At 36.9% G+C, this 23,386-nt stretch overlaps 1 protein-coding gene across 14 annotated transcripts in view; it reads right to left on the reverse strand.

Annotated features, from left to right (window-relative positions):
* LOC136034587 (tensin-1-like) overlaps window positions 1-23,386 on the reverse strand; it is a 297,146-nt gene that overhangs the window by 117,709 nt on the left and 156,051 nt on the right. For all 14 annotated transcript variants that reach the window (XM_065715843.1, XM_065715841.1, XM_065715842.1 and 11 more), the window contains 3 exons: window positions 19,166-19,338; window positions 14,754-14,906; window positions 5,110-5,242 (listed from right to left, as the gene is read on the reverse strand). In XM_065715843.1, the coding sequence (XP_065571915.1) occupies window positions 5,110-5,242; window positions 14,754-14,906; window positions 19,166-19,338 (459 nt within the window). The remainder of the gene's footprint in view (window positions 1-5,109; window positions 5,243-14,753; window positions 14,907-19,165; window positions 19,339-23,386) is intronic.

The following is a 23,386-nucleotide window of genomic DNA, read 5'->3' on the forward strand; positions in this document are numbered from 1 at the left end:
TGGAAACAAACCCGAGAAGTGAAGTTAGGTTAATCCAAATGAAAAATAACAAAAAAATGATGATAAAATGTTAGTTTGGAAACAAAAATATAAAAACTGAGCCTAACTCAATCTAACCTAACCCTCACCCCTTATGTGCAAATATATAGCCCAAATTATACAGGTCTAATGCATTATATCTATGTCCAATACATAATCTATCTCTTGTTTTTGTGGCTATGAAACCAGTTTTCTGAGATGTAACTTAAGCGTGATTCTTGAATGTGTTTCCAATAACCGACAATTACCTAATATTTTACTGGATTTACATAAGCCATCAAAGTGAAATCAGTAAACAAGCCAAAAAAGCAAACATTATCGTTCAATGCCAACACAGATGCAGATATACTCACAAAACTGAGAGCTACTGAGGTATATAACCAAGGAGTGCACAAACAGGCGTAAATTTATTTCAAGGGAAGGGGAAGCGAATCAGAGCGGCCAAATAGTCGAATTTAACCAAAAATATGAACATCATAGAAATAAAGACATTTCATGGAGAGACAGCAGGGTCTGAAGAAGCTCCTGCCCTCTTACGTACGTGCTTGGATTTCGAGGCTCAACTTAGGGAAGGCAAAATATATTCCAATAGGCGGAATAAAACAACTTAAAAAGTTTGCTTTTAGTTTCATTATTCTAAGAATTTAGTAGGCTTACCCAAATTCATGGATTTAAAGCAAAATTTCCCTAAAATATTTAGGTTTTACGTTAGAACAGAAATTTTACCCTGAAAGTGGTAGAATAAGCCATAAAGAAAATCATAATAAATTGAAAACAAGCGATTAGAAAAGAACTCATACATCCCAAGGAAATATAAATCATAAATCTAACTATCAAGTAATCAATCAGAATTAGTTACCATTATGCTCAATTGATGCAAAATTCATCGCGGCAAAGTTCAACTCACGCAAAGCTCAACCCATGTGAAACTCACTTGCCGGACAAATCTTCGTAGACAACCTTAGTATGAAAGCAACTCGTAATGACATATTGATAGCAGGGTTGCCACCTCTAGTGATTTGTCAATATTTGCAATGTTTTTATTTTTCTTGCTAAGTGATTTTTAGTGAATTTTCAAAAGTTTGAAAGTTGTTCCGCCTTTAGTAGTGATATTTCCGAGAACAACAAAATTTCAAAAAAACAAGAGCTAAGAGCTCATATGGCACTCGTGACGAGGCCGGAAGAGTCATGAGCCAAGAGCTCATATGGTATGAGCTCTAGCAAAATTCTAAGAAATCAATAGAAAATAAGAGCTCTGAGTCACGAGTTCCTTCTAAATATCAAAATTCATTAAGATCCGATCACCAGCTCGTAAGTTATAAATACCTCATTTTTTCTAATGTTTCCTCTCCCTTCAGCCTCCCAGATGGTCGGATCGGGGAAAACGACTTTATCAAGTCAATTTGTGCAGCTCCCAGACACGCCTACCAATTTTAATCGTCCTAGCATGTCCAGAAGCACCAAATTTGCCAAAGCACTGAACCCCACCCCCCTAACTCCCCCAAAGAGAGCGGATCCAGTGCGATTACGTCAGTCACGTATCTACGACATTTGCTTATTCTACCCACCAAGTGTCATCCCTATTTCTCCACTCTAAGCTTTTTCCGAGATTTCCGGTTTCCCCCTCCAACTCCCCTCAATGTGAACAGATGTGTTCGGTATTTGAAGTAAGAGCTTTGAGACATGAGTTCCTTTTAAATATCAAATTTCATTAAAATCTGGTCACCCGTTCCTAAGTTAAAAATACCTCAATTTTTCTAATTTTTCCAAATTAAAACCCCACAGCTCCCCCAAAGAGAACGGATCCGTTCCAATTATGTCAGTCACGTATCTATAACTTGTGCTTATTCTTTTACCGTCAATTATGTCAATTAAACGTCAAAAAGGTAGGTTCTGGACGTGTCATAAGTAAAATTCAAAACTGAATATTGCAACATAAAATCCAAGAAATTATTGAAAATTATTTCTAATGGCCCTGATGTTATTTTAGTTTCATGGACCCAGTGACACACATTTTTCACATTTTTTTTTCTGAAGTGACTTTTGCATGGGTTGAGCATGCCCGCAGGGGGAGTTGGCGTCCTTTTAATGTTCCGAATGTTCATTTTCGCAGGGCTGGATTTTGGTTGAATTTGGCTTCAGTTGAGTGATGCTAGATTGATTTTGTTGTGTTGAGTTTTGTATAGAGTTGTGTGCGGGCGAAACCTGGCATGCATTGTATAATTTATATTAACTTAAAAGAAAGAAGTTTTTCCGAGGGAAGTAAAGAGCGAATTTGGAACTCAAAACGGACAAAAATTATTACTTCATATATATATATATATATATATATATATATATATATATATATATATATATATATATATATATATATATATATATATATATATATATATATATTATATATATATATATATATTACACAATAGTGAATTTCAGACTTTGATACAAATTCTAAAGCTAGTCTATAGTCCTAATACTATCAAGATGACTTTGCTTCGAACTTGTCTACAAACTAATAATGACATGTCCTTTTCAGAACCAAAACGAGAACCAGTCATTGGACTTGGCCATTCTGCAGAAGTGATACCCAATTAAACGTAAAAAAATTGAGCAACAATCCTAAAATGGATTGCTTCTTTATCTCAAAAGGGATTGATCCTAAAATGAATTGATGATAATTTTATTCTGTAAAAAGTTTCCTTAATTGGTTTGCTTTTACTGTACCAAAACTCATATATTATTTTGTGTTTTCAGTAAAGCGCTAGTTCGCTTTAATCCTAAAAGCATGGGTAAACATATTTAGTTTGGTTTATTTGTACTAATTTTATTGATATATATTAGATAGGCTGTAGATTATCTAAAGAATAATTATAAGAAGGCACAAACCATGATTGAGAAAAAAAAATCCAAGCTGGAATCGAATGCATGACAATCTAATTTGAAGTCCAGCGCTGCACTGTACTAACGGAACCACGCCTCTAATAATGTAATTTAATATATTGGTGTTTGTAGGACTTAAATTGCAGAGCTTATTAAGGGGGCTAGGAGGAGGAACATGCAGGAGGTGTTCTTGCAAACATCCAGTTAAGAGTTTTGGTCAATAGTTATTACAATGATACCGTTTTATGCTTCCAAGAGTTTTCACTTTAGCCGTGGCACCAAAAGTGTTATTTTCAGTGTTATATCTCACTAAGGAATGGTAGAATTGATAAAAAGCACGTAGATAAAGCAAAAGTTTTCAAATGAGCCATTAAACATAGCTCTAAAAAGTTCTGGTAGCCAACTATCCCCAGCTTTTCCACTTCAAACATAGCACCAAAAGTGCCGTTTTTAGTGCCATCTAAAACTTGCAGATGGTGAAATTTATAGGAAGAACGTAGATATGAGCAATATTTTTTATATGAGCTATCAAAAATCTATGTAAGATGTTCTGGTAGCCAGCTAGCCCAACCCCTTGAGAAACGGCATAAAAAATGTCATTTTTCGTGCCATATGGCACTTGCAGATGGCAGAATTTACATAAAGCACGTGCACATGAGAAATAGCTTTTGAATGAGCTCGTAAGCATCTCTCTATGATAATCTATTAACCCACTAGGGAAAAAAGAAGAAAAAAGACCATTTAATATTTTTAACTTTTAGTTGTTATGGGCTGTGGTTTGCTCTTTACTAGGTTGCAGCTGATGCTTCAACCATGACAAAGAATTCATTGCAAATTCTCCCCAAAAACTAGTTAACATTGAAAACTGTGAAATCTAATAAATGGTAGAATTTGTAAAACCTACTAAATATAAGCAATAGCTTTTAATTGAGCCATCAAACAAAAGTGTTGTTTTCAAGCACTAAAAGTGTTGTTTTCAGTACTATATCGCACTTACGAAAGGTAAAATTGAAAAAGCACGTATATATGAGCAATAACTTTCAAATGAGCCATTAAACGTCACTCTTATAAGTTCTGCTAGCCCAATAGCCCCAGCTTTTCCACTTGAGACACGACACCAAAAGTGCCGTTTTTAGTGCCATTTGGAACTTGCAGATGGCGGAGTTTGCAGGAAGAACGTAGATATCAGCAATATATTTTATATGAGCTATAAAAAATCTTTCTACGATGTTCTGGTAGCCTGCTAGCGCCACTTCTTGAGAAATGGCAAAAAAAGAGAAATGCTATTTTAGTGTCATATGGTACTTGCAGATGGCAGAACTTATAAAAAGCACGTAGATATGAGAAATAGCTTTTGAATAAACCATTAAGCATCTCTCTATGATGTTCTGGTAACCCGCTAGTCCTGCTGAAAAAAAGAAGAAAAAAAAAAAACGGAAGACAGATCAGTGCTACCGATGCAAAAAAGTGATTTTCCTTGTTGTTCAAGGAGGGGGACTGTAATTTCCCTTTAAAATGTTTTCGATCATACTGATTCCAACGGTACACTTTTCGTTTTGATCTGATACCATTTTCATGGGGTTTCAGATTCCCCACATAAATTTCTTTTCGCAATAAACTGTTACTAGTTAGACGAACTGAAATAACAGTTATCATACCTGAGTCAGTGTCAGCTGGCAATTTTTTTTAATTAGGCAGTTTTTTCAAAACGCGTTTTTTAACTTTTGGTTACTATGGGCTGTAGTTCGCTCTTTACTAGGTTGAAGCTACCGTTGCAACCATGATAGGCACAGGAGTCCAACAAAAAAACTAAATGACACCAACAAGCACATGAATGAATGAGAAGCAAGTTCACTAAAGTTCGTACCATGTGGGTAGAAAGAATACAAATAAGTGAATTTTGGAATAGACTTCGTTAAGAATTATCTAAACGAACTCTAAAAGAATTATTTTGAGTTCGAAGGGGGAAACTGGGCTATTTTTTTTCCTGCGCTAATTTATAGGGATGATCCTGTGAGTGTACAAAGTTGAGAGTCATTCAAGTACTTTTGATCTCAAAAGCTTTAAAAAGAATGAAATACTAGTGCTACGATTGGCTTCTAAAAGGTTCCATGTTGTTTCCACGGTCCAGTAAGCTAACACATGTCTAGTTACCAGCAATAAAGCTAGGATTAAAAAAGTACGTACTTTTATGAATGGTTTACATCCCTCGTTTTTATCAAAGTTTGGCACGCCAACAAAGGTCAAGTAATGCAGGAATAGTGGAGCTGCATTGACTCGGATGGCTCCAGAAAGAAGACCTCCAAAATAATTGACATACCTGAAATAAAGTGATATTAAAGGGGATAATATGCCTTTCTTGACTTACACTTCTTAAAAATCCCTTTTAGTCCTCAATTTTATAGATTATACACTGGTAGTTGGAGTAGCTCATAGAAAAGTTTTAGTGAAGGCCCTATCCTTCTATGGCACTTTGATTTAAAAGCCACAAGTAAAGTCTCCTAGAGTTTCATAATACTCATGATTGAGGTAGCTCATGATCATGAGCTACCTCAAGAGGTAGCTTCACTTGTCTGAATTGTATTATAAGTAAAGATGGTGAATGCTGTAAAGATGTTAAAAGTAGAGTAGCTAAGGTAGATAAAAGTTCGGAAGAAAAGGAGTAAAAGTCCACACCTAAAAGAGTCAAAGAACAGGAGCAGATAGTTTCAGATGTTTGTTTGACTGACTATATATTAAGCAATGAGCTGTGTAAAAATGTGGTTAAATTCCACTTTCTGTGACTACAAGAAAAGAAAGGTTAAGATAGGCCACGTCTTACGGATGAAGGATGACATATTGCTAAAGATTGCACTTTTCGTCCATCCGTCTCGAAGCAAATAAAACTAGTAAAATATATAAAGTAATTAAAAAGCTGAATAAATAGCAAAAGGGGAGGAAAACGAGAGAACGGGTTAAAATAACAAGGAGGGGAAACTATTAAGATCTTTCTTGAATCTTTTCAGTAATGTAGAACACTACACTTTTTTCATGTCTTGAAGTAAAGCAGATAATGGGGTTTAAGAGGGGTGCAGGTTAAGAAACAGTGTGCAGCGGGTGGAATCTAGATGGGGATTGTCTTTTGGGGAAAATATTTTCTGTGCAAGGGTTGAAACTGCATATTTACTGCATATTTGGAAAAATAAAACCAAAAAAAAAAAAAAATGCTCCTACGCATATGCGCTTTAAATCTAGTTTTAAACCTATTTTTTAAGTAGAATATGGGGTTTTACCCTCTTTAGAAATTATAAACAGTGCTTTTTATTGGGTGGAATCCATTTTACTCACTCTTCCTGGAAAATAGCAGGGTACAAAACTTGACAAGAATATTCGAGTAGAGGGCAAACAAAGGAGGAAAACCTCTAAAGAGAGGAGGGGACACTAAATATTGAGGAGGTTAGCGTGTGAAATAAAAGCATTTCTTTGTGGATAATGCTTTTAACATGTGTATCTCACTTCAAAATCGGAGATATTGTGGTGCAAAAAATTTCAAGCAGAACATAGATATTTTAGGAAGAAATTAAGATTAGATTAAGAAAAAAGGGGCGAGCATTTAAGGATAATTTAGCATTGTTATGGATTTAGAAGGGCTCGTACGTCTAGCCCAGAGGCATTAGGTTGTGGCTGCTGAGGATACTCATAAGGTTGCTCATTAATTTTTCTTATTTTTTTTTATAGCAGTTTCCTGCCACCTTACGATGGGAAATTTCTTATCAAAGGTGTTAAGCATAACTGAAAAAACAGGGACCTAGGAGTGTTCATTGGGTACTCTATTGTCGACAGGGAGTGGAAAGGTTACCATCACTCCACCGGCAAAGGGGTTTATGGAATAATAAACTGCAAAAAACTCATGTTTTGGGTATACTTATACCAGAGACGTGTGCAATGATTTTATTAAGGACTTTTATAGAGTGGAATGGGGGGGGGAGGTCTTTAAAACTGAGAAAAAAGGGAATATATGGGAGCTATTAGAAGTCAAGAAAGAAATCGTGAGATCTTGAGAACCCAGGGCGTGTCTGACTTCTGAGTTTCCAAGTTTAAACTGTCACTACAGTGAAACTAGACTGTGGGTTATTATCATCAGTCCAACAAGCTTATAAAACGTTCGTCATGTCCATCTTAATGATAAGAAACAATGCAATGTTTGGTTTCTTTTTTTTTGTTAGTTTGGGAGTTTCGTCAGTTGTGTGAGTGTGCTTTTATTTTAAGCAAATAATTGCAATCGTTCGGCAACAGATTAAACAAGTTTAAATGTACACTGCCATTAATCACTGCATAAACCTCAAACTCGTGAAAAACCTGATTCTTTTGACAACAATAATTTACAGGCGAGGAAAAGTTGCTGCTTTTGCAATCATCCAGAACGTGATGGTATCATGGTTGAATTACTGCACGCGAACAATGTAAAATATAAATGCGCTCTGATGATACTTAAAAGTGACAGTGAAACTTTTATGACAAGGGATTTTTTTCAAAGACATGCAGCACCGCCAATAAGCTCAGGAATTCAAATACTAAAATGTATCATACTTTAGTGCTTACTCTACAATCCATACTTTCCTCTTATTCTCGTAATGTTTATCATTTAGAATATTCTTATACCAAAACCTTCTCTTTTCTTCTAAACTTAAAGTTTTTTGCAAATATTTATTTCCGGCTTTCCCTCATAAGACGGTGTGTGATGATTCACAAAATATTTCCCCAAAATCCCTCTTTCCAACTGTTACTGGAATGTTCCTCTCAATTTTTCATCCTAAGATCTATCAGCATTATACCTAACTGGTAATTAGTTACCCTTCCTAAATTTCGACTTTGAATTAACTCTAGACACTACTAAATAATCATCTTCATCAAGGCCGTATCCAGGGGAGGGTACCGGGTTTGAAACCTCCAGAATTTTCGTCTGACTCGTAAAAACGTAACGAAAATACATTAAAAAAATTGTTCGATGCGTTTTTAAAGTTTCTGCAAGCCTCCCTCCCAAGAACAAAAATCCTGGATACACCCTTGCCCCTCACTATTACATCCTTTAATACAGTGGTTCCCAACCGGTGGTACGCGTACCCCAGGGGGTACGCGAAGGTCCCAAAATTAATTTAGTCTACATCTTTAAAACTTGTTTCTGACTCAGTTCCAACATTTCCCTCAAAATCAGATAACATAACCCATTGTACGTAATTTCAGACTCATTTTCAAAACTTTCGCTTTCAGTAACCCGCTAATTTTTCTCCATAGCCGTAAGGTCTCGATGCTAATTTTTCTCCATAGCCGTAAGGTCTCGATTTAAACTCAGCGAGTTCAGTATCTTGTCATCTGTTGAAACACGAAGTTCGTGAATTGTGGTTGCAAACAAAGATGGATAGATTCCTGATCAGGAATAACAAGAAGCCGAATGATGGTACCCAAAACTCTGAACCTGCACCTAAGAAGAAGAAATATGACGAATCATCGGTCAAAGTGCGTCGATATTTGTCAGAATACCTAGGGCTCGGATTTAGTGCGACAAAGTCTGATCCAGTGAATGCACAGTGCGTTCTTTGTGGTCAAGTCTTGGCCAACAGTTCCATGAAACCTGCGCATATGAACCGGCATCTCAGTACTGTGCACCCTTCTCATGTCGGTAAGCCCATAGAGTTTTTCAAGCGTAAACAAGAAGCATTCGCTAGTAACTGTTTGGAAATTGCAAAAGTGGCATCAGTTTCTTCAAAGGCTCTCCGGGCTTCGTATGCTGTTTCATATTTAGTTGCGAAACAGAAAAAACCGCACACCATCGCCGAATGTCTGATATTACCAGCACTAGTGAAAGTCAGTGAAATAATGTTTGACACGAAAACTGCTACTGCCCTTCAATCTATACCTGTGTCGAACAATACCATTTCAAGAAGGATAGAAGACATTGCAAGCGATATTGTCAAGCAGGTTATTGAGCAAATAAAGTTGACGAAGATGTTTGCGTTACAGCTTGACGAAAGCACGGATGTGTCAGGTGAAGCCCAGGTGATCGTCTTTGTTCGATATCAAGATTGTTCTGACATAAGAGAAAATATTCTGTTTTGTCAAAACCTACAGTCAAGAACAACAGGAGAAGAACTATTCAAGGTGATTGACAAATTCTTCGCAGAAGGGGGCATCTTGTGGGACTGGTGTCTATCAGTTTGCATTCATGGAGCTGCCGCCCTAACAGGGAAGAATAATGGGCTCATGGCCTGGATAAGGAAGAAAAATCCAAAGGTGAAGTGGTTGCACTGCATCATTCACAGGCAAGCTCTTGCATCGAAAAGGATGAACGCACATCTGCACGAGACCCTCAACGAGGCTGTAAAAGTGATCAACTTCATCAAAGCCCGACCACTGAACTCAAGAATGTTCAAGTTGCTGTGCCAAGAGATGGGTTCAGAACATCAACATTTACTTCTGCACACAGAAGTTCGCTGGTTGTCTCGTGGGAAGATTTTAAACAGACTTTTCGAGCTTCGACAAGAAGTTCATATGTTTCTTCTGGAGCAAAAATCTGCATTCAGTTCACTTTTTGAAAACCAGGATTGGGTCTGCAGACTGGCCTATCTTGCGGATATTTTCGACAAACTGAATGACTTGAATCTGTCAATGCAAGGTTTCCGGACGGACGAACTCTCCCTGAGTTCGAAGATGTGTGCTTTCATCAAGAAATTGGAGTTCTGGCTTAAAAAGGTTCAAAGAAACAGCGTTAGCCTCTTCCCGACCCTTGACAAGTTTGCGGACGATAGTGAAATTGATAACCTCAACACAATCTGTGATTGTATTCTGGAGTATCTGACAAAGTCGCGAGATGAACTTGTGTCATATTTGTGACCTCAAGCTCCGGTCTTAGTGACAAGCTTACAGAGAATCTGATCGAACTTGCCAGTGATCGCGCCTTAGAACTGAAATTCCAAAATGTAACTGTTTCCCAGTTTTGGCTGGAGGTGAAAGGAGAATACAAGGAACTAAGTGAAATCGCCATGTCTGCTTTGTTACCATTCGGATCCACTTACCTTTGTGAAGTGTCATTTTCGGCAATGTCATTGATCAAAACCAAACACAGAAACAGACTGAGTGTACAAAATGACCTTATAATTGCCGTTAGTGACATCGAGCCAAGATTTGATAATATTTTAGCAAAAAAGCAGCCTCAAGTTTCTCATTGATTTTGTACGTACATTTAAGCACCGTCATATTGGACAATAAATCTCGTGTTTTTGAAAATCTGATTTTAGTTAAGAAAAAAGTAAAACAAGGATTCTCAAGAAAGGGGTACGCAAACTTTTTGGGCATTGACTAGGGGTACGCGGACCGAAAAAGGTTGGGAACCACTGCTTTAATAGGTAGCAGTGATCGCTGCAACCACAGAAGACCCTTACTATTAAAACCAATAAAGGTACACCTATATACACTAGTGTCCTTTATCAATCCTTTCCGCCTTTGATTTACAGTAAAATATCATGTTTACTTATTGACTGTTTGATTATCAAATATTCTACATTTCATTATAAGGTTAGGGTAAACTACAAAATTGCCAGTGCCCATTAACATTTCACTTTTCCTTCCCAAAGCCCTAAGGTAGGATACATTTGTCACTCTGTGTATTACCCTGGGTATTACATTCTAAAAATATATCTCCTCCAGGAACCTTGACTATTTTTTACTGTAACTGTATGTAACGTTTACATGAGTCACTACTGTCTCCGTCAGTTGGCTCTACAAGATCATACACCACTACAGCTGATGCCTTACCCGTTTAGTCACAATGGTGTAACTAAAATTTTATCATCATCAACCTAAATCGGATCTGAAAACTTCCTCATTCATCCCGAGTCTTGATTCCTCCCTTAATACTTATCCTCTCTATCTGAACAAATAAATTGTATTTCACCCAATATCATACTTCCTAACCCTGGGAGATGAGTTCCCGAAACTCCTGTTAAGCCGAGTTCAAAACGTTTAAATCTGATGGTAAAAGCAGCAACAAATACAGGAATCTTTCAACGTCATGACGTTCAATTTCGCAATTTCAATATTATTGAAATTATTTAAAGACAAGTGTAAAAAAGCAGACAGACACGCCAGTGCAGGTGAGAGACCGATACAATACTTCTCATCAATTCAACACAAGGCACTTACGCCGGCTTACAACCGGACGGCGAGAAGTCGACGTGATTTCTAGTTAGATAGAAGCCTTGGGCAAATCTTGGCCCATATTGTCAGCCTTGGCTCAAAAATGTCATTTTAAAAGATTTTATAGTGTTTGACCTCGTTTAGGAGCAAGAATGCTCTATTTACGAGAACTGGTCTCCGAAGAAATTCGCGACAATATATTTAGGTCTAATATTTTCTTCATTCCACGCTACGATATACTCGAGTATTGTATTGACGCCCAGCGAATTTAGACACTATGCTTACGGTGAACAATCCATTGCGCGGCTTCAATTGGAGCCCATGGGGGCAGTCGATTGCCACAGACATCATGATGTTTTCAGCACTTAGAGACACAATTTTATCTACAAGAATCGACATTCTGCATAATAACTTTCCACGCCTATCACGTCTTTATAATGATGTTTGGCGTTATATTATATTGCAGGCGTTATGTTCAGATCTGTAAAAACTTGCTAGTGAAGGCCATTTTAACATAAAGCACTAGTTAATCTTATATCTTTGAAAAATTTGGCACACTAAACAAAAGCAACATTAAATATTTATGTTGGCCAATAGGATATTCGCTGTTAGGAACATGTGCTTTATTTCTAAATAATATATGACGAAACAACAAAGACCATTCAATACATCTAGAAAGATGTTTTCTTTGCCTGAAAATTAGTTAAATATTGTGTATTGTGCTTGGAATTTAGCTCACACCCAAAAAAATTTGAAAGTATGAAAACATAATCATTAAACTAAAGATTCAAAAACACTTTTATTCTGTTTTTACTGTTTACTCATGCTTTTATTAATTGTAATATTCCCATATCTGGTGTGCTAAAATATTTTCACACTATTTTGTATTTCTTTTGTTCAATATTTACGCTTAGTAGAACTGGCAGGCCTTGTTTTCCCTTGGCAATTCAATGAATAATGTGCTGGATTTCGACAGTTTTTCTTTGCTACAACTACTGCTCAGCGAAACACCAAGCCACTTGAGGCCAACACAGCTACGCACTCTTCTCCTCCATCCCGATCTATTCAAAGTCTCTCTCCTTACACTTTACCAAGACAATTTCCCTTAAATCTTTCCTCAAGACATCCTCTCAACCCACTTGGAGACGACCTGCTTTTAGTTTGGCCATTGATGGTTGGCCGACAAGAACGATCTTTGGCAATAAGTCATCCTTCATTCGCAAAGCGTGTCCAAGCCATCTCAACCTTTCTCTCATTATAGCCCTAGAAAGCAAGATTGAACCACATAATTTGTACAACTTACTGTATGAAATACGTTCCGTCAAGCGACTATCCAAAGCCATCTGTAGACAATTTCTCTGGAGAATATTTAGCAAATCCTCCTCGGTCGTTTGGAGCGCTCACGCTACCGAACAATACTTGACCACTGTCATCACTGTACCTTCCAATATTCTGATCTTGGTTGGCAGACTGTTCTCCCTATTCTTCCAAACTTTTTTCAACTGTGAATGAACAAACTGGAGCCTTGGCCATGCTACATATAACATGATCACTGCACACGCAGTCTTTGCTAATGAAACTAGTTGATCACTGTCCTACTACGTGAAGCTGTCCAGTTGATCGATCTTCTCATTACCAAACATCATCTCTTCAGCTTCATTTACTCCCAATCTTGGCGACTTATTCTTCTTAACATTAATTTTCAAACCTAATCTCGCACCCTTAACTCTCAAAACCTCAAAAAATGTATTCATTTTGTTAACATATTCATCTAGGATGCTCAAATCGTCAGCTTAACTTAAGAATATAGGAGTTCCACTTTCCCGTTCGAATCGTGTTTTCCTATAGCCTTTGCTGTGCTCCTTAGGACAAAGTCCATCAAAATGATCCATTTAAATGAGGATAGAACGCAAACCTTCTTGACTCCTGATTCAATACGGAACCATCTGCTAGCCTCATTTCCTACCGTAACCGCAGCAAGGTTATTCTCGTGCATACGACTAATCACTTTAATGTATTTATCAGATACCATACAAGGACGAGACATTCGCTTAAGCTCTTCTATCGACTGAATCAAACGCTTTCCCATAATCTATAAAACTGAAGATTAAAGGGGTCTGATGTCGCAGAAACTTCTCAATTATTAATCTAAGAGTGAAAATTTGACTGACGCATGCTCTCTCTTCCTAAAGCCACATTGTTCTTTTCTTAAAACTTCATCTACAGCATGTCTAAGTCTAAAAAGTATCGTCATACAAAGTAATTTACATCCTACAGAAACCAAGGTAATGCCTCTACAAATACCACACTCACTATTATCACCTTCCTTATAGAGGGGTTTAACTAAAGTTGTCCAAGAATCACTAAGTACTTCCCCTTTTTCAAAAATTAGACTCATAATTTTCAGTGATTCATCTCTATCTTCACAACCACCCAGTTAAAAAGAAACTCATTTACCACACTATCAGCATCTGGGGCCGTATGATTGTTCTATCCTTTTATTACTGTCACTAATTCCTCATCGCAAAATTAATCTTCCTGCACTCCAAAAGTTTAACAAATTTTTCCATTCTTTTCTAAATCTTTTCCTGTAACTACATCATGGTTTAGCCCATTTTCGAAACGATCCACCCATCTCTCTTTCACTCTTTCCTTATCAAATTGTGGCCCTGTTCCTATCTTTAACTGGGACAAGTCCAGATTGACTGTTCCCTCTCAATTTCTTAATATGTCATTTATATATTTTACTATTATGCCATCTGGCTGCATCTTCCATATCCTTAGCCATTTTATTAATGCTTTCTTCACTTTCCTCTTAATTTCATATGATCTATCACTCAACTATTTGTTGTAAAAGCCCCTCCTCCTCTATACTAAATTTAAAGAATTTGTACCTCTATCTCACCCCTAGCCTCCCTAGCTACGTTTCTAACTTTCCTCCCTATGAGATCATCTGCCACTTCACAAACTATTTTCCCAAAATTATTCCATCCATCTTAACATTGTCAAATTTAAGACCCTCCACTTTAGCATGCAACTCATCTTGAAAATTCTCCCCTTAAGTTCTCATCTTTGAGTTTACCCACGTCATAGTTTCCAGAAGGTAATTACCCTTCCTAAGTTTCAGCTTCAGATTAACCGTAGTCACTATTAGATGGCGACCTTTACTTTTAATATCAATAGCAACCCTTTTTTACCTACTGTTAATATTAGTTTCCTTTTTGTATGGAATTTCTCATTTATATTTTCTGTTAACAAAAACAGTATTCAGGTTGAGGGGGTTGTTTGACTACTAAGCTCCCTACGTCGGTCGTTCAGCGGATTGCTACAGTCTGGGACGCAACCTAAGATGCAACCTACTGCACCACACAGAAATGTTATTTTCTGCTATTTTTTGTTTGCAATATCGGCATTTTCTTCGAATGCCTGAGAAAATTACGGTATAAGGAAGTTTCCTTCAATAGCCATTGAGCGGCTGTTTTTTTTTGGGGGGGGGGTATGTTCTAAGATATGCAGGAACATGCACAAGATATGGGAAAATATTAACAAGAAAAAGTTATAAAGGCATTTACTTTTACAAAATTAATTGTAAATAATCTCAGCTAATTTTGTTTACGTTCAGTGTGAGAGCTATTTGATAGCCAGAGTGAACTACTGACCTCAAGTCGGACGGTTGAAACAATGTCTGTGGGACTTTCTCGTCAAGGAACCTCTGCATTGCAAACCTATCCAAGGCCTGTTCGTCACCACCGCAGACAGAAACGTATTGCATATATGCTGCCAGTGCTACTCCAATTCGTTGCAAACCCCGCCTATAAAGGTAAGAATAGTAAAGTATTTCAGAAGCCGTTTTAACCAAGTCTAAATTAAATCTTTTCAAATTTTAGCGTCGTCGAAACCATTAAATGAATTTTAATCTTACACAGTAACAAGGAAATTTCCCAAAATTAAGGATTAGTGTCAGCAAATGACAAAAATACTTTTTTTGCGTCAATTACAACGGCACGTCATTATTTAGAAGCCCATATAAATATATCCGTTCTAAACGCATTTAAGAACCTTCTTAGCACGGAAAACTACAGAACTCCAAAAGTTCTGATGTTTCGTCCACTGTAAGCCAGGACAGCCCAACCTGAAAAAAAAAACTCTCTGATCCACATTAAAATTCTGACTCCATAAATGCATGTTGTAGAACATCTGAACCATGGCGAAATTCATAAATTAGTATTCATCGTAACTATAAAACATATTAATGTTAAATATAATTATTTTAGTAGAGGCAACAATAAATTATCTGCAGAGGGTAAATTCAAGAACAATCTTTATCCCTATTTTCAGGAGAATCGTTCACTTTTTGGTACATCTTTTAAGACCCTGACCCCAAGGGCCATATCAAGAGGAAGAAAGTTACTTGTTTGACCCCATAACTCAAAAGCTTTTTTAACCCGTAAATTTGTCTAAGAATACGTATAGAAAAACTTTTTTGCCCACGCAAATCTTGAGAACCGCAAGATTATTGCAACGTGTCCTATAGAAAACGTGTTTCGCAATCTGTTCTACAACTAGTTAATTTGATGTGCACTAGCTTTGTGCTTGCACATGAAAACCGGGTTAAAGAGGTGCTTCAATGTAATCAAACAGTTCGTGGTAGCGAACTGTAAGTAAGAAGCTACGCGGCTCAATAGTAACCAAAACTCTAAAAAATGGAATTTTGTATCAACAGATATACAAAAAAATCAGCTTATTATATTGATTCCAAATATATAAAATTCATTAAGTTTAGTGTTACTCATCAAAGGTTATGAGCCTGAGAAAATTTGCCAGATTTTCTAAAAAGGGGGGAATACCACAAGGGGGAAAAATCACATCGTCAGATTCAGCATATCAGAGGATCCTACTGTAGAGGTTTCATGCCCCTATCTACAAAAATGTAGAATTTTGTATTTTCAGAAAACCAGAAGAAAGTATTTTCAAAAGTATTTGTATTTTCAGAAATTCAGAAGAAAGATCACGGATGCGTATTTATTGGCTTGTTATTTTGTTCTGTTTTTCCAAGGGGTGATCTTATCAAACCAATGATCCTAGAATATAAAAGAAGACTCACTCGAATGGAAATTAAAAATTCTAGTGTCCTTTTTAAGTGACCAAAAAGAAGAGGGCAGCTAGACCCCCTCGACGCCCCCTTTTTCCCAAAGTCGTCCGATGAAAATTTTGAGATCTCTATTTTGTTCATCATAGTTGAATGTCCATTAACTATAACTTTGGAGATAACATGACTCCCCACATCCCCCGAGGAAAGGTCTCTAAGTTATGAAATTTAACCATGTATAGTATGTATACGTATACAAATACGTATAGTATTTGTTATTGGGAGGCATGCATAGATTTTTAGGGTAGAGAGGGGGGATATTTTCACTGAAAACTTTTTCCAAGACTCCTATAAGAATTTTTTTTATTTGTCTTGCTTTCTCTTTGCCAACTCAATTTCGCATTTGGAGATGCTAAAGGTAATTTCTTGGGTAAGTTTTCTCTGGGATTGAGTTGTCTAGAGCAGTGTTTCTTAAACTGTGGTACGCCTATCCCTTGGGGGTATTTAAACTTTTTTAGGGGGAACGCGGCCGGCCAACAAAAAAAAAGACAACCATTTAACTATAGGACTGGCTATTTTGTTAGTATTTTAGCTGTAGTTTACTTAGTACCGGTAACTGAGAAGGGATACCTAAAATGTTTTGTGGTTAAATCGGGATATAGTGTCTATGTAAGTTTGAGAACCACTGGTCTAAAGGATCTTACCGTGGGAGGATTTTTCTGCGGAGGGGAGACGGGTTTCCCGGGATTATTTAAAAAGCGATCAGAGATTAAATAACAGAAAGTCAACTTATTTTAACTAAAAGTAAGGAGCAACATTAAAACTTAAAACGAATAGAGATTATTACGTATATGAGGGATATTCTCCCCTCCTAAATACCTCGCTCGTTACACTAAAATTTGACTTTTTGTCCCAATTCCATAAGAGCGACTTCTGAAACACAAGGGTCGTTTAATTAGAACAATAAGAACATTTTTTAAAAAGATTAAAAAACTTCAGAGTGAAGAGCGAGATAATAAGGAGAGGACAGCCCCCCTCATATACGTAATAATTTCTTTTTGTAAGTTTTAATGTTGCTCCTTAATTCCAGCTGAAAAACCTTGTTTTTTTTATTTAATTCGAACAAGCCAAGAGGTTACAAAATTAGCTGTCCCACCAGTTCAGTTTATTACTTAATGAAGAGCGATTTAGAGAAAATGAAGAAGTTTGATATTAAAGCCTTTGCGTCGGATGATATTTCTTGCACCTTCCTGAACAAAAATACTGATATCAGGGGCAGACTAGAACAAAATCTTGAGGGGGGCAATGTGACAAGGGCGCCAATGAGCAAAATTCTGAGGGGGGTGCAATGTGACAAAGGTGCCAATAATTGACGAAATTGACAAATTTATATTAAAAAGAGTGAAAAAAAGAGGGCGCCCGCGAAAATCTTAGATCTGCCAGTGACTGACATGCCCTTGCCTTCCTCGCCCCCCGAAAGATATTCTATTTATAGCTATTTATTCACTTTTTCATCTAAATGGTGCTGTAGCTTAAATACTACTAATTCCTAGTCAGGATTTTTAGATAACAACGTTGACATGTACCTACTTTCACCATTTAAACGGCTAAAGTGTTATAACACTAAATTCTATAAAGAACTCTTTAAAAATAACTTGCAATAACACGTGGAAATGGCTTTAAGCAAACTTTCATGAGAGCTCTCAAGCCAGTCACTGTAATGATTCCGTCTTCCAGTCTTATTCATGATAAATTTGGCGTGAAGCCAATATTCTTTTGACAGCTGAAGAGCATTATCCATTCTTAAATTTCAAGTAGTATGATTATAGTAGTTTTTTTCCCTACGGGATTTGATTGTTAGATATATTTGCACAATAATCATGTCCACGTCCCAGAATGGTAATCAATGAATATTTAGTAATGGTACAATTGAGCTAACGGGTACTGGGCACGTCAAACTTAAATACGTCATGATTAAGGGGCCACCTACAAACTAACTTCATGTGTACACAAGACAGGGACACATTACTTAAAACCTACTATGGGGCCTGAGTCACGTATTTTTGAGGGGGGGCACATGCCTTTCTTCCTGAAACGCCATTTAGTAATGTTTTCTTGTTCATTTTCCACATAATTCACATGTTTTGAGCTTTGTTTGAACGTATATCCCAATATAGCCCCCTCAAAAGGTATATAAAAAAAATCCTTTATACTCATCAGCAAGAGATTGAGTATGTTCTATGATCAGAGGCAAAAAGTAGAACACAAAAAGACAAAATAAAGATAACCTGAATAAAAAGCTATTGAGGTTTATTTAGGTTGATTAAATATTTGTAGTTTCTTTTCTCCGTGTTTTTTTCTTTTGTTGTTTCCAGTTTCTAACGGTTTTTCGAATATTTCCTTTCCCTAATTGCTTCTGTCTCTTCTTGTACTGAAAACTGCTTAGTGGAGGTCACTTTTCTTAACTGGGAAGAATTAGGCAGAAATCTGGCAAACATTTTTCTTGGTTTGTTATTTTTTAACAACTGTTACCATTTAAATTGCTTCAATATACTTTAATTTTTTGTAGCTTGATTTTTTTTTTTTTTTTTTTTTTTTTTTTTTTTTTTTTTTTGCTGTATGTACATCTTATAAAAACGGTCACCTAACCACAGAGGAAAAGAGAGATTATTCTATATTTCTGTGTTAAAAGATGTGCATTAACTACACTAATCTACTTTTGTGACGTATTTTCACAAACCAATCACATTGTTTCTTATTTTGGAGATAAAATAGCACCACCTTTTAAAGCCGGGTCAAATGATGCTGAACGACAAGTTTTTGACTCCCCTCATTGTTTATCAGTAGAATCCCTGTTGCTCTGTGGCCTAGAAATTTCTATGTTTTATGTATACCGCACAAACTTATGAATGAATATGATGGAAAATGGAAAGTATAATGGCAAAAATGGTAATTAGTATAATGCCGCATGACCTGACTTACCGCGAATGTAGAACTACGACATGTTTCGGATCTGACTGAAGCCAATCATCCATACGCTTGCAGATTCCACACAATCTTTCCAATGGCGGAGCCAAGGTGGATGGCCAGCCAAAATCCACGACTTGAGGGTTCTGATGAGACAATACTCTTCGTGGGGCAGATAAATTCAATACCTGGAATCGTAAAAACTTAAAATATCTAAACCCAGGGGGTTGGGGGGCTACCCTTAACCTCCTGATATTTACGCTAAAGTTTAATTTCCGCTTTGAAAAAATAGTACGTATTTACAAATGTAGCGTTTTTGCTTTAAAATAGATACTTTTCAGTAAGAATGGAAAGAGCAAAATTTATTGTTCACATTTGTTAAAAGGCAAATACATCAGTCATATTGAAAAGGGGGAGTAGCCCCCTTAGCCTACACAATACTACCCAGGATCCTTCTTAGTCAATTTAAACTTAACATTACATCCATACGGAGCGGAAAATTGTTCTTAGCGGAGACTAGCCACCTAGGGGGGGGGGGAGAGATTAACGTCTTCTGTCGGAGCTTAACCTACGCTCACTTCTGATGACTTTCCGGTGGGATGTATTTTCTAGGGAGGCACTGTGTCCATCCTTGCCGTAGCTACATTCACGTTCACAACCTATAAGAAGCTGGTATCTTGCCAAAATTTCAGGTTTCACCACATGCTTTTTGCTGCTTCTAGGAAACACTTCCATGGAAGGTTGTAGCCAAAGAAATTGGTGCTATTACATTATTTCTGGGAGTTTCCCATGACATAAATCCAGGTCGGTAGGGGAGGGCTTTACTTTCTTCGGTCAGAACCTAGGTCTACACTTATTTTCGAGGATTTTTTCGAAAGGAGAGGGAAGTGGCAATTCATTTCCTATCAGACCATTGGCCCCTTAGCCACTCTCACGTTCACACCCATTATAATTCTGATATCTAACCAAATATCCACTCATATGTTTATTTTACAGTTTTTCTGAGACATTCCAGTTGAAGCCTTTAGCCGAAGAAAGAAACACATTAATTGATGCTTTAATGCTTATTGGAGAGACACGTGGCACTAAATCTGGTTATACAAGGTCTAATTTAGTTAGTTAGTAAGGTTATTCAAGGTCTGGTTATAACAAGGTCTAGTTTAGCTCTAAAACCGTTGTTGAGCTTTAGAAAACTTAGAAAAAGTCACCTGACGGCGCAAAATATAAGAAAAGAAACAACACAGCATGTATATGTATATATATATATATATATATATATATATATATATATATATATATATATATATATATATATATATATATATATATATATATATATATATAAATATTCACAACAGGCAAATTTTACAAGAAACTAACAGTGCAACCAGTACCACCAGTAATAATGCAACCAGAGGTGGGTCTATTTCTCATCATCAATTTAAACAACATGTACGAAATCATTGCTTGAGCACATAATATATATGCAAGGATATTTCCCTGAACAACAAAATATTGAACTCCTGCCAGATATAAGTTGGACTCCCTCCGACATGAAAGACTGGCTACATCCTTGTAAGCAAGCCAACGATTTTGAATTCAAGTTTGCCATGATTTATTTTGCAGGCCCACGTAAAGCATTCCAGGAACATAATTATGTTGAAACAAAAACTGATAATGGGAAGGTTGGTAGACTACTCGACAAGGCGGGTTCCCGTCGACTAAGCCAGTGGATCAGCGCTCAGAAAACAGGGACTCCTGAGCCCCAAGCGGCTCTTTGGCCTCTTAAGCGCGGCTCTGGCACAAGTAACCTACTCTGGTTACTCTGGCACAAGCACTTTTTATTAACCCAATCGCTTCCCGCTCCCAAAAGTTGATCAGAAACAAACTTATATATTTCACTAACTAAAGAGCTAACAGTGAAACTATATAGTGACAACTCTGGACGTTCTTGAATCAAAACAAAAGTAAACAGACAAGGAGAATTCCTTCAATTTAAAAATTTTGAGAGAAATTAAGACAAGGTAATCTAACTTAACTGTATTAATTTCAAAAAGGCCTTTACCAGAGCCAGAAGTTTTTCAAAGAGACGTGAAGAGCTATGTTAAAACCCAAGATAAACAAAAATAGGTCATAATAAACCAATTAAAAAAAACAGAAATTACTATCAATGAATGCTAGAAACGAACAGAAATTTAAATGAACCATAACGCCAACTTAAACAACAGATTCTGCTAATGAGAGTAAATGAATCTTAAACCGAACTGAATAGTCAAGTCAAACTTGAAACAATCGGCTATTACTACAATCAGGAGTATGGCCACACCTCCCTAAATCTTAAAATGGCCAGATCGTCATTTGTGCTTTACTGAAACAACTTAAATTTTGAGCAATGGGTTTTTTAATTGTATAATATTAACAAAAAAAGAGCATGACAAGACTAGTCGAAGTTTGTAAATAAGAGCGAAGGGACAGTAGAAAATGCATTTGGCATCTATTCCTTCCCCAAGTCAGAATATGAGGCCCACTCGAACTTCCAGCATCCTATGGATGTTTCTACTCGATTTTCCAAGACTTTCATGAGATATTGCAGATACCCTACTGTTGGATACGCATAAAGCTATGGGGATTATGTCATCCTGAGGCATATTTTCTATACAACTCGCCTATTTTTATTTTCCCAACTAGAAGCCTCTCCAGCCACCCCTTAAAAAAAGTTGTATGTTTACCTGTTTCGCAAGACTTAAAGAGAGATACTAAGCCAAGCTTCGGTAATTCTTGAAAATCGAGACATTTAATTGAGAGTTAAGGCAGACATGTCTTTAAGGAATACTTGACGCATTAGGTGTAGGAGAAACGTGGAATTAGCGACTCGAAACACCTTGTTCGGCCCTAACTTGGGCCTTAGATCCATTCGTAAAAATTTCAATCGTGCAGTACAAGAATCTGAGTTCACCCTCAGATACTGTTCTTCAAGAGGGAGGAGGTAGAGCCATGAAACTGGAAATAAATTCTTAGGTTTGGGTGGTAGATCCATGACTGAATTCTTTTATTGGCTTAGGATAACTCGAGCACAACTTGACGGGAAGCCGCTTAACTTACCAATATATTAAAACTGGAAGAGAGATTTAGAACATTGTGCAAAGAATCTGCAAACTTCATTGTTCACAATATATTGCCTCAATCGCCTGACAGTTAAAAGAAAGAAGAAAAAAAATCCATCAAATCCTAGAGATTACCAGCCACGCACCAGCTGCCAAAGTAGGAAACAAATGAATAACACTGATTGTTTGAGAAAAAAAGCCTTTGCTTCAGGCATAGCTGTTAAAAACTACTTATCATGGTACAATGTCACATTTTATCACGTCTTCACCTAGAGCTTTATGATCCGACGGTCCTTCATCTTTGGGTATTTTGTTCGTAATTAAGTAGTGAAAAAATAAGAGATATTAGAAAAAAACTACCAAATAGCATTTTTATGTTTCCAATGATTTTTGATAGAGGTTGGATGTTCACAATTGCAGAGGGACATCACCTTGGCCTTTGAACCAGCATCTGATTTTAAATCTGTACCCCCGTCCTCGACTTCATGCCTGCAGGCCTCTGCTCCACATGAAGTGTTCTAGCGTAAAGCCTTTTAATCTCTCGACAAATTGCAAAAGTAGGGCACCATTTCAACAATCTGTTCCATCTCAGACCTAAATCCAGCCATTTCTGGATATTTATGCTTGATGTTACAATGTTTATCAAAAATTTGTCTGTCAGTATCTACATTCTCCTTATGTCAGATGGTGGCTGAGGGAATATAGTTCAACTCCTCCAGGAAAGTCTATAGACTATAAAGCTGTGCCATGAACATCGGAGAGGGGGATTTTATTCTTGTCAAGGAACTAGTTCGGACTACCACTCCGCCAAAACTTGGGTCGTCCCCGTGGGCACAAAGTCGTAAAGAACTCTTGGAATATGTGGTGACAATCACCGGAGATGTCTGAACCATTGCAGAATCTTTCGTTTCTTACAAAAAACAATATGCCTGATGCTTTTTTAATGACGGTTTTTTACTTTTTTTGTCTAAGCACAAAATGTAATCAAACAGTTCGTGGTAACGAACTGTAGTAAGGAGCGACCCGGCTCAATAGTAACCAAAACAGAAATTACTTCGTATATGAAAGAGGCTGCTTCCTCATCAACGCCCCGCTCTTTACGCTAAAGTTTTTTACTGTTTTAAAAAGAAGA

Source organism: Artemia franciscana, chromosome 13 (assembly GCF_032884065.1).
Source record: "Artemia franciscana chromosome 13, ASM3288406v1, whole genome shotgun sequence".
Taxonomy (NCBI): domain Eukaryota; kingdom Metazoa; phylum Arthropoda; class Branchiopoda; order Anostraca; family Artemiidae; genus Artemia; species Artemia franciscana.